The sequence below is a fragment of the Acromyrmex echinatior genome, chromosome 3 (genome assembly GCF_024713525.1).
Source record: "Acromyrmex echinatior isolate Ae372 chromosome 3, ASM2471352v2, whole genome shotgun sequence".
In the NCBI taxonomy this organism is placed as follows: domain Eukaryota; kingdom Metazoa; phylum Arthropoda; class Insecta; order Hymenoptera; family Formicidae; genus Acromyrmex; species Acromyrmex echinatior.
The window spans coordinates 16884059-16895766 of NC_141854.1; the positions used below are offsets into that span (position 1 = coordinate 16884059).

The following is an 11708-nucleotide window of genomic DNA, read 5'->3' on the forward strand; positions in this document are numbered from 1 at the left end:
ATATTTGGCTTAAAAATACAACTGATTCATTTTCTGTGCACGTATCCTATACGACTATATTTTGTCTGAATAAACTTTAATTGGCTTATTTTTTATTTTAGCTAAACTTTTTGCATGATTTATCTTTTCTCTTTTTCTTTTCACTTTAGAGAGAAAAAGAAAAAAGGTAAACTATTCAAAAAATTCAAAAATTTCTAAAAAGAATAAATTATTTGTGTATACACTGCATAATACATAAGGTTATTTGTGAATAGATCTTTATGCTATATTATCTGAAGTAAAGTGCAAACGCAAATAAAATGAACAAACTTTACGAACATAACCTCACTATAATTTAGATCTGACTCTGAACAGCTGAGTACTTAGCAGAAGCTGACAAATCTGAAGAATGACAGAAGTTTATGTATATATCGTGTTTACATTATAAATATTAATTTTGCATCAACAATCTAATGGCAATTTTTTTTATAAAAAAGAAAGAGGAGTGTTATTTTAATAAGGATTTTAATGAGAATTTCTAATTATATGCAAGTTGAGATAAATATCTGTACATGAAAATTTTTTTGATATGTCAGATATATCCTGTGCTGATATTTGAAATTATTACATGGAAGATTTATGTACTTGAATGTATGAGATTTTTATAGAACAATATATTTTTCAATATCTTGTGGGAAGAAAGAGAAAGAAATGGTATTACCAGCACGTATATCACATAAAGCCAACAGAGTTTCATACCATTATCACAATATCTTTGTGATATGTTTATTGTCATTTACATTATTCATTGTATTAATCTCAGTGTATTATATTTTTAAATTTGGTAATACACAAAAACATTCCGAACATATTCCTATAACTCTAAATGATATAAATACATTGCCCATTCAAACATTACCTGTTGACTCAAGTACTGCAGATGCAACCAATTCTTCCTGTACATATTTCACTTGTTTCAATGTTTACCGATGTGGCAGCCAGGGGAATAAACTTCTGGTATATGTCTATCCACTCAAGATATATTTAGACTCTATGGGTAGATCAATAACTGGACAGATGACGAAAGAATTCTATCAAGTTGTGAATGCTATTATCAGCAGTAAATTTTACACTCCTAATCCATACGAAGCTTGTATTTTTATTCCTTCCATCGATACTCTCAATCAGAATAGATTGAGATTGCAAGAAGTCTCTCAGGCATTAAGAACATTACCTTTCTGGAACAAAGGAGAGAATCATTTAATCTTTAACATGGTACCTGGCACTGTACCAGATTATAACACTATCATTGATGTACCAATAGGAAGAGCAATGATTGCAGGTGCTGGAATGTCATCATTGACATACAGACCTAGTTTTGACATTAGTTTACCAGTGTACAGTCCACTTGTAAATAATCTGAAAACGAATCATAGTAACATGAGGTAATGTCTGTCATTGTTATTTTTCACAGTTTTTATACACACGTATGTAATTATTTTGCATTTTAGAATATGGTTAGTAATGTCTTCACAAATCAACATTAATAATGCTTTTGAACAAGATTTAATGGAAATAAAAACGACATATCCAAAAGACATTTTGGTGCTAGGTCCATGTTTGCATTTTAATCCAATGAATAATACAATACGTTGTGTAGGAGAAGATATATACAAGTATCCCGATAGTCTGCAAGTAATACAATCATATTTGTATATATGCAAAATATTTTTATTAATATATGATTAAAAATATTTTCTATTTTTTTTTAGACATCGACATTTTGTTTGATAATCCGTGGTGCTAGGCTTGCTCAAAGTGCGCTTTTGGATGCAATGGCTGCAGGTTGTATACCTGTAATTATAGCTGATTCTCTAATGATGCCATTTCATGATGTAATCGACTGGACCAAGTAAGATGCACTCGTAAATTAATATTTGTTACACTACTTTTCAATATATAATTTATTTCATTTATAATTTTCTCTTATTATCAGGGCTGCTGTTTTTATACGCGAAGTTGACATTTTATTAACAATACAACTGCTAAAAAAGATATCTCCTCAACGTATTATGGACATGCAAGAACAAAATGCATGGCTTTACAATCGTTATTTTAATTCAATAGAGAAGATTACCGAAACTACATTAGAAATACTTGCAGATCGTGTATTTCCACATTTAACACGAGATTACACATATTGGAATGTACCATCCTATAAGGTGGATAATTACTAAAACAAGAAAACTTAATCTTTCGCGAAGCAAATTATTTCTCAAGCAAATTATTTCTTTTTTAGGGAAAGCCTTCACCACTTTTTTTGCCAGTAACTGCTCCTAAAACGCGTGGCTTCACTGCCGTAATATTAACGTATGATAGATTGGAATTATTGTTCTTATTAATTAATAAACTTGTGAAGGTACCGAGCTTATCCAAAGTTCTAGTAATTTGGAATAATCAACATAAAGATCCACCACACTGTAAGAACACATTTTAACATCTTGATTTGCTAAGCTTCAAATAAATTATATGTTAATTTAATGTTACAGCTACTAGGTGGCCAAAAGTTAGTAAGCCATTAAAAGTAATACAAACGAAAGAAAATAAATTGTCTAATCGATTTTATCCGTATGATGAGATTGAAACTGAAGCAGTATTATCAATAGATGATGATATTATTATGTTGACTGCTGATGAAGTAGAATTTGCTTATGAGGTATACTTGAAATAATTATGTAATCACAAAAATAAATACATATATATATATATATATATATATGTATATTTATATTATATTTCTAATACTAATTGAACGAAAATATATATTAATAAAACATATATAAACTTTCAGGTATGGAGAGAATTTCCAGATAGAATCGTTGGATTTCCATCTCGCTTACACATGTGGGATAATGGTACTAATTGTTGGAAGTATGAAAGTGAATGGACGAACAGTATTTCCATGGTATTAACAGGGGCAGCTTTTCATCATAAAGTAAGCGCTACGAACGTTTATGTTGTTCTTTACTCAAAAAATTAGACGCTTTATTGTTTTACACCTAATAACATTTTTATTTAATATTTCAGACCATGCACATTATTATAAAAATCCTTGGATTTTATTTTTTTCAAAATACTAACATCCTCTCCTGTTATCCTCACCAAGAATGTATAAGTTAATTCAACAAAGTAAATTATACCATTTTTTGTACGAATATTGGAATTATACAGTTCGTACAAAACTTTAAAGGTCACTTTAACAACAAATCTTTCTTAATATATTTTTCAGTATTGGAATTATATGTATACTACAGCTATGCCTGGAGACATAAAGGAATGGGTCGATGAACACATGAATTGCGAGGACATCGCAATGAATTTTTTGGTAGCGAATATTACTGGAAAAGCTCCGTTAAAGGTAAGACTTTTGACAAAATGTATTGGTATTATCTAAAAATTGTATAAAATCTTATAGGTGACACCAAAGAAAAAATTCCGATGTCCCGAGTGTACCAATACTGAAATGCTATCCGCAGATTTGACGCATATGGTGGAACGAACACAGTGTATAAACAAATTTTCTTCTATTTATGGAACTATGCCGCTAGAATCAATTGAATTTCGTGCAGATCCGGTACTCTTTAAAGATGTGTTTCCAGAGAAATTAAAACGATTTAATGATATAGGCAGTTTATAAAAAAAAATTGTGTATAATATTTCAAAGTAATCATGGAAGTTAATTTAATATAAATTAAAATAATACGATTCCAGAGATCGGAAATTTTCTTCTATTAAAAAGTAAGAAAAAAACTAGTTTATCAAGAATGTACATATTTATTAATTAAAATGTATTTGGGTTCGTTGTTAATAGTAATCATTGTATTTATATAAGTTGACTATAAAATATACAATAAAATATATAGTAATATAAAAGTTAGGAAAATTTGTTTACTGTACAAAGTTGTGATTATGGAAAATGATTCAATATGGCAGCATTTATATATTTCATGAAATTAATGATTTTATATAAAAATTTTTTGTATATAGAGTATCTTAGATTATAAATAATTTCTTATAAAAGCTTATTACATTTAAAATTACATATATAATTGAAGGATTTTCCACAAAAACCAAATAACTTCATTTTTTTATCTCTGGCATCAAATCAGTCTCTATTAGTCGCATTGTGAACCATTTTATTCCATTAAGTAATAAATTATCTTATAAAAAAAAAGAAAAAAAACAAACCAGTAAATATAAGAATTTAATAGTTGCAAAAAATATTTTTGTTAAGAGTAATTTGTAAAATTTTGTAAATAAAAGAATAAATTATTACTTTATACTTTAAATAATGTATTCTTCTTCACCTTTATTATCATTAATGTTATAAAAAAGATACATGTAAAATATAGGATAAATATAAAGTAATATAAATAGAAAGTAAATAAAATTTTCGCAAGAATCGAACAAATTCAGAAAATTTCTATTTCTTTTAAATAAATTTTCAAGATATTAATCAAAATCCAAAAATTTGTTTTCATATCTTAATAGTTTTAAGTTTTATTTAATATTTTAATTATGTTTGAAGAAAAATATAACATTATTAATTATTACATATTTATATAATAGTTTCAAGATAAGTTTTTGTTTTCTGAAAATTCAACTTTTTGTTTGATTTTTGTGAAAAATCCTTTCATTGATACAATTATTCTCAGACTTTATCGAATCCCGCTAATTTAAAGCACACTCCTTCAACAATAGCTTTCTTACCTACTTCATGTGATGGTAAGGCCGACATGTAACTCTGTAAACAAAAAATTAATTTTTTTAACAAATCAAACTCGTATCTTAATATATAGATATTCTAATAAACTATGTAATAAATACTGTCACATATATGAAAATATTAATATTATTCATTTCCTTTGTGATTTTATTTTATAATGATATCACATAAATACATATGGTATAAGACTAAAAAATCGGTACATGTTAGGAATTTTCTAGCTTCGAGTTTGGATTTAGTACGATATCAATATCCTATATATATATAAAATTTTAATGTCCAATACAATGAATTTATCGCAGGCTAGTATAATTATTAAAAAATTTTATAATTGATCCTTACAAATAAAGATATCATATATTTGTAATATATATATTTTATGATATTAAGCAAAAAAAAAATAATACGTACCATTGATGCACGTTCACATGTATTCATATAACCTATTATCATAGAATTTGTGGAATGGCTCCAGAGAAAATCGCCTAAGCCTTCTTGTGGAGAATATCGTATTGCGATGACACCACCAAGTTTTTGTTCAAGTCCACAGAGAAATTTCGAATCTAAAGAGAAAGTATAAACAGATTGTCATTGCTTTTATTAATCACCACGCAATGCATTATGCTAAATCTGCGGCACACCGATGAAATCTGTGCTCATCGCACGATGCAAACTTGTAGTTGGACAAGATGTATCTGAAATAGCTTCTGCGATTGTACGCGCTAATGAGGTGCGCACAAGATGCTCTCCACAACCTGAAGTACTAGTGCCTACTGAATACGAAGTATCTTTGCAAGCCCAGGTACCACAGCCCCATACTCCAGCCTACAATTAGAATAAAAAGGTAAAAAACCTACGATAATGTATAATAAAATTTATATTAAAAAATTAATTATATAAATATTGATATGATAAAGAAATTATACTTGTCCAACTCTTCCTGGATATTTTAAAATTATACCACCACTCGAGCAAGCTGCAGCTATATTTCCACTGTTATCGACACATATTGCTCCTACTGTGTCCATCCTTTTCTTAGCACACTACAGCATAATAATTGAATAATAAATTTTACTTAAAATAACATTAAAATATAAATGAGAACTTCTTCATACCTTTTGAACCTCTGTACTGCAGCTTTCTAATTTTCTTTTATAATGCTTATATATCTTTTGAGCTTTCACTGAAATATATTAGATAAATAAATAATATACATAAAAAATAAATGTTACAATTTATATAATTATAAATCAATTTCTGTGATTTGTTAAAAACTTATGCTAATTTTATATACCTGATATTAATTGTTCTGGAGGTAAAATTTGTATGCCCATCTCGTGTGCCCAAATATGTGCACCATTTCCAACTAAAAAACTAATAGAAAAAAAAATTAATATAACAATAATCTTAATATAATTGTAAACATATTAAAACTAAAATAACACCTAGGAGGAATTCTGCCATATGCAAACTTAATGGACTGCTGCTCACACAAGCGCTTTGCCAACAACACAGGATTTTTTATTCCGCTAACTGCGCCAACTGCACCATATTGCAAACTGCTACCATCCATTACACTTGCGTCGCACTCCACTGTACCATTCAACGTAAGATTTGATCCGAATCCAGCATTTGTCAGAGGAGAATCTTCCAATATCATTACTGCTTCGACCACTGCATCTAATACATTGCCATTAGACTTCAAACTTTGAGTTCCCTGACAGAACAAACAGTCGTAAGAAAAATATAGAATTTCGAGAAAATTAAACCTGTATTATAGCTCATTAAATTGCTTGAAAATCTTACCACTTTGCATGCATCACGACATAGTTTTTGATACTTTTCTTTGAGTGACGCCGAGTGCTGCCCAGCACCTATCAAAAAAATGATAAGTTATAATAATTTATGTACAAATATTAATTATAAATGGTCTAAATAATTACGTACCAACATGTACAGCAATAAATCCTTCCTTATTATTACTCATGAGATCGAATCTTGTTTTTCTAGTGTATTTCTCTTGAAGTACAAAACTCTTTACGCTACAAGAATATTGAGACGAATAAAATAAAAAAATCAACCTAATGAACCATTTATCATTATAAACAATAGAAAAATTTAGAAATATACTTCAAATACAGCAAATCGTAACGTGATTCAAGTACTACTTTATTTAAATAAAACTTATAGCGATATAATAAAAAGACATCGGTATCTTAAAAAAATCTTTTATAAGTATAATCAATTATAATTACATTATTCTTACAAAATTCTGAAGTTTTATAGTTACAATATATTATCGCATCTTATTTTCAATATAAGAATTGTTTATCATAAATGTGTACGAGTCGAAATGAAAACAACAAAGTAAAACTTTATTGTGTAAAACCATGTGAGATCAGAGACCACGCAAGACTCTGCAATACTTTCTGATACTCTCTGAGGACTGCGATGGAGTTGGATGGAATATGACCTGTATGAACTTGGACTGCGAATCACGGCGAATACACAAAAGTGCGAAATCGAATCAAGTATATATTAAAAGGTTTGTTCGCGTCGCAACATGCTCCAACATGCTCCTATTTCCTCCAACCGTAATTTCTACTCATTCAAACGCGCTCGTTTATTAGAGTGAGTAGGAGCTATGGTAGAATTAGGATTAGTAGAAACACGTTGAAGCATGTGGAGTATGTGACGCGAACAAACCTTAAGGTACCTTTTCATGCTGACGCTCGATGCTCGATTTTTAGCGTCAAAATAGGTCACATGATTAATCGACGCTTAATATTCGTTAATTTTTATCATGTGATCTGTTTTGACGCTGAAAATGAGCGATCGAGCATCAGCATGAAAAAGCACTTTAAGGAACAAAAAATAATGATTTTAACTCATCAAAAATTGTATGTCGATGTATTCAATTTCTAATAGATTAAAATCGTTTATTTTTTGTTTCTAATTCTTTATTCCAAATTCTTTATTCCTTCTATTGTGCGCAGGACCTTACAAAAAAATCAAGAATAATTCATTAATCATTTGCTACTTTCGCAAAGTAACGGAATAATTTTTTTTTATTCGAAATTCAGCTTTTCCCTCGTTTTGTTCCGAAATTCATCAAATTAGATCTGTCACGTGGTTAGAAAGTGAAAGAGGACGCTCGAGTAGTCTCGGGGGAAAAAAAAAGAATGCGCGGGAGTGGTCAGCCTGCTCCAACCTCAAGTATTGCAACCTTGCAAAATATAGTCAAGTATAGTGCCGAGCGCGATGTGTAGGGAATAAGAAAATACGCCATCGCTGGGTTATGTGATATTGCCAAATTAAACGGTTCATGGATGACAAATCTTACGTTTGAGAGGCAGGATAAAAAAATTTCGGCCGGGTTTAGGGTTAAGCGCCTGCTGTGGCACATACGGCGAATTCAACGCAATTCTCGAGAGTAAGCATCAACCGGAACGGGTGTCGCATGCCGCGCAATGAGGTTAATTTTACGTCACGCCGATGCGTATACATTTGCATAATTGAAAATTTATAATGAATTCGACTGCTGTGCTATTCCGCACTGGTACTTTCTAGACTTTTAAACATGAAAAAACATTTAAATTCAAGAGTGTATAGCAAAAACTTCTTGATCGATGAAATGTCGCAATGTATATTTCGTTAAAATGCAATGACATTCACGTCGGATGCCTTTTTCGATCAAAATATATGTTTTTGCTATGTTTTTATTATTAAGCTTATGTTTAAGATTGTGTAGCTGAATTTTTTTCTGTAGTATATTTCTATAGTATTTTTTTCTATAGTATTTTCTATTCTTTCTCTTTTTTTCTCCAATGCAAAATTGTGTGTTTTTCAGTCATATTTTACTTTAATTATAAGTTATTTTTATTGTGTATCAGTACAGAATAGTGCAAGCAAATTATTTCAATTGGTAATGATTTTGTATGGTACATAATTATATTAGTTATATTATAAGTTTATTATATAGTTTCTACTTTTGTGATATTTACTTTATATCAATGAGTACATAATAATCAATGAATACATATAAGAATTTATTTTTTAATTTTTTAGATTGACCTACATTAATACTATATGTTGAATGGACAATAATAAGACCAGGATATATACATGTATTAACCATGTCCATAATATTTGATTTTCTGAAGAAGATCTTCGGATGGGTAGATGAAGGTTCTAAGAAACGGAAAGCTGAAGACTGTAACTTTGAAGAAGAATATATAGCATCCAAGAGATTTAAATCCAATTGTAATATAGCTCGTACAATGGAACAGTATTTTACCATTGATGACAGTGATGATGACGATATTATATACATGGGTGAGCAGAAATGTTCATCGATAAAACTGTGCGCACAGAACGGTACTCATAAGAAGCAACCACAATCTTTCGAATATTACAAAACTCCCACTTGTAAGTCTACTTGCTTTATGCTGCATCACAATAAACCGACCACGGAACACTTTTTCCATCACAAACATAGGATGCCAGATATCTATCACAAGTCTCCCACATTATCCAAAACTAATCAATTAAAAGAGAAATATCAATATGAAGAAATGCTCCAAAATCTGTTTCCAAATAGGATACAGATATTTACAGATAAACCTGCGTGCAAATCCGTAGAAGTTATTGACTTAGAAAAGCAATCAGAAATCATAACATCCAGCAAGATTCAATCATCTAACTTGTCTAAGATACCAACGTCATATCATAATAGAGTTTGCATGTCAAACTATTCTAGGACAGATAAAGAAAAAGTTCCTACTTTAAATTACAGCAAGAAAGGTATCACGGCATATCAGCAATCCAACAAAGTAATTACGATTGATAGACCTAGTACCAGTGGATTAGTGAAAACTACGCCAAAGTTACCTGTCGAAGTTGTTGCAACTAATTCATTGCGTGACGAGCTAGCTGCGAAACCTATCATGAGACAAGACTTCATCCCGCAAGTTACTAAGAGATACAACGAACGGATTGAACAACGGCACAGAGAGGCTGAAGAATTGAAGAAGATGACATGCGTCTTGTCGAAGCACAATAGGTATGCACGAGAAGCAGCTCTGGAAGAACAATTGGCACGTTCTATGAAATTATACCTGGCTGTCCTAGATGATAGAGAGGAACAGGAAGAGCCAGCGTTGCCAACGTTGACCAATGAGATGTTGAAAGAAGTGAGAAGCGCCATTATACCATGTCCTCCAGGCGAGGTTCTTGCAGAAGGTTTTGGTCTAAGGCTCACCCGAAAAGATCTTTGCACGCTAGCCAACTTAAATTGGCTAAACGATGAAGTAATAAACTTTTACATGAATCTATTAATTGCTAGAGGCACGTCTTCCGACAAGTATCTAAAGGTGCACGCAATGAATACATTTTTTTATCCAAAACTTCTATCGGGTGGTCACTCATCTCTGAAGCGATGGACTAGAAAAGTAGACATATTCGCGCAGGATCTTGTAGTCGTGCCGATACATCTGGACATTCACTGGTGTATGTCAATAATAGATTTCAGGAATAAATCGATTGTTTATTATGACAGTATGGGCGGTAGTAACCCAAAATGTTTAGCGACACTAAAACAATATTTACAGGATGAGAGTTTAGACAAAAAGAAACAATCTTATGATATGAGCGACTGGAAATTACAATCAGCCAAGAACATTCCACAACAGATGAACGGCAGCGATTGTGGCGTATTCTCTTGTATGTTTGCCGAATATGCCTGCGCAAATAAGAAGATAACGTTTACACAGGATGATATGCCGTACTTTAGGAACAAAATGGTTTATGAGATATTGAAGGGTAAACTTTTGTAAGAAGAAGCATCAATTACTGCTTCGATAAATTAAAAAATGGCCAATGTTAATGAGAAGCTTCAAACTAATGGTAAAGCTATATTGTAATAAAACTCAAGCAGTTTAATGCATTGAAGAATTCTTCACGTGCTCTGTCCTCGCAGGACGTTGGCAATCAGCAGCATGACTCTGTCTACCACTGTTCTAAAGAGAGACGTGGTACTAAGTCCAAACCACTGTCGGAGATTCTTCATTGGAGAAAATTTGTTTGGAAAATAACACAAATATCACCTATTATTCTTGGAAAAAAAAAAAGAATAGAAGAAACTTTTTTAATGTCTTTTCTGCGATCAATTGTGTGCTTTATCATTAAAAATAATGAAAAATCTCTCAATTTAATTTCTTAAAAGTATATTTCTGTTTTAAGACTCAATGTGAGAGAAGAAAGAGACATGTGCGTTTATCTTGTATAATAATTAAAATTGCTTTGGATAAAGTGTAAACAAATTAATATAGATATACATGTGCTATACATAGATATGAAAATGTTTTTCCGCTGTACAAGTAAGACGGTAATATATAATTTCATCGTTTTTAACAAATTGTGGATAAAAGGATTGCAATATTTTTGTTCTTCGACGAGTTTTAGATTGCATAAAAGTTATAAAGATGTTCTTACGAGTTCTGTAAAAAACGAAATTAAAAAAAGAAAGACAATTCTTTTGTCCACAACTGTACAGCCACATTATTTTCAGTTTGACTGTCTTGTATATTTTTTATTTGGAATTAATTTATGTATAAAACTAAAATTGAAGTAATTACTGCTGATATTTTGTTCATGATGCATATTAATACAACAAAAGCGTATCGATTTAATCAGCTTGAATACAACTTTCAAATAAATAACTTCAATGAATATTTGACAAAGATATTACATTATTTTTATCCCTCAAATTATTATTCATACAACTAATTATTATAGTATAGTGTCAAATATAAGATATTTAATCTAATTTTTTAATCGTGAAATATTTTATAAATAAATATTTTTCTATCTTCTTTTTCTGCCTTTAAGATGCAATTGCCTGTTTCTTTCATTTCATTGATATCATATATAGATACACATATAC

General features: G+C 30.4%; 3 protein-coding genes across 5 annotated transcripts; 2 read left to right on the plus strand and 1 right to left on the minus strand.

The window, feature by feature from the left end:
• The first annotated feature begins 259 nt into the window (after positions 1 to 259).
• On the plus strand, positions 260 to 4331 carry sotv (exostosin glycosyltransferase sotv). 2 transcript variants are annotated; one of them, XM_011064146.2, is made up of 9 exons: positions 284 to 1424; positions 1491 to 1674; positions 1752 to 1891; positions 1976 to 2201; positions 2279 to 2459; positions 2529 to 2695; positions 2831 to 2974; positions 3269 to 3397; positions 3455 to 4331. In XM_011064146.2, exons 1-9 carry the CDS (start codon positions 691 to 693, stop codon positions 3674 to 3676), a joined length of 2127 nt encoding a protein of 708 aa, XP_011062448.1. In that variant the 5' UTR covers positions 284 to 690; the 3' UTR covers positions 3677 to 4331. The 2 variants fall into 2 exon arrangements, with proteins under 2 accessions (XP_087261024.1, XP_011062448.1); XM_087404898.1 differs by lacking the exon at positions 3455 to 4331 and having other exon boundaries at positions 260 to 1424; positions 3067 to 3404.
• Positions 3794 to 7468, minus strand: Tasp1 (Taspase 1). The gene is made up of 9 exons (XM_087404910.1): positions 6713 to 7468; positions 6572 to 6639; positions 6211 to 6482; positions 6060 to 6139; positions 5881 to 5948; positions 5692 to 5808; positions 5407 to 5590; positions 5177 to 5328; positions 3794 to 4783 (listed from the first exon to the last, which is right to left on the minus strand). The coding sequence occupies exons 1-9, from the start codon at positions 6750 to 6752 to the stop codon at positions 4691 to 4693; spliced, it is 1074 nt and encodes a 357-aa protein (XP_087261036.1). The 5' UTR covers positions 6753 to 7468; the 3' UTR covers positions 3794 to 4690.
• A 469-nt stretch (positions 7469 to 7937) lies between these two features.
• Positions 7938 to 11494, plus strand: LOC105150778 (sentrin-specific protease 1). 2 transcript variants are annotated; one of them, XM_011064090.2, is made up of 2 exons: positions 7938 to 8240; positions 8834 to 11494. In XM_011064090.2, the coding sequence occupies exon 2, from the start codon at positions 8902 to 8904 to the stop codon at positions 10597 to 10599; it is 1698 nt and encodes a 565-aa protein (XP_011062392.2). In that variant the 5' UTR covers positions 7938 to 8240; positions 8834 to 8901; the 3' UTR covers positions 10600 to 11494. The 2 variants fall into 2 exon arrangements, with proteins under 2 accessions (XP_011062392.2, XP_011062385.2); XM_011064083.2 differs by having other exon boundaries at positions 7939 to 8198.
• Positions 11495 to 11708: the final 214 nt, after the last annotated feature.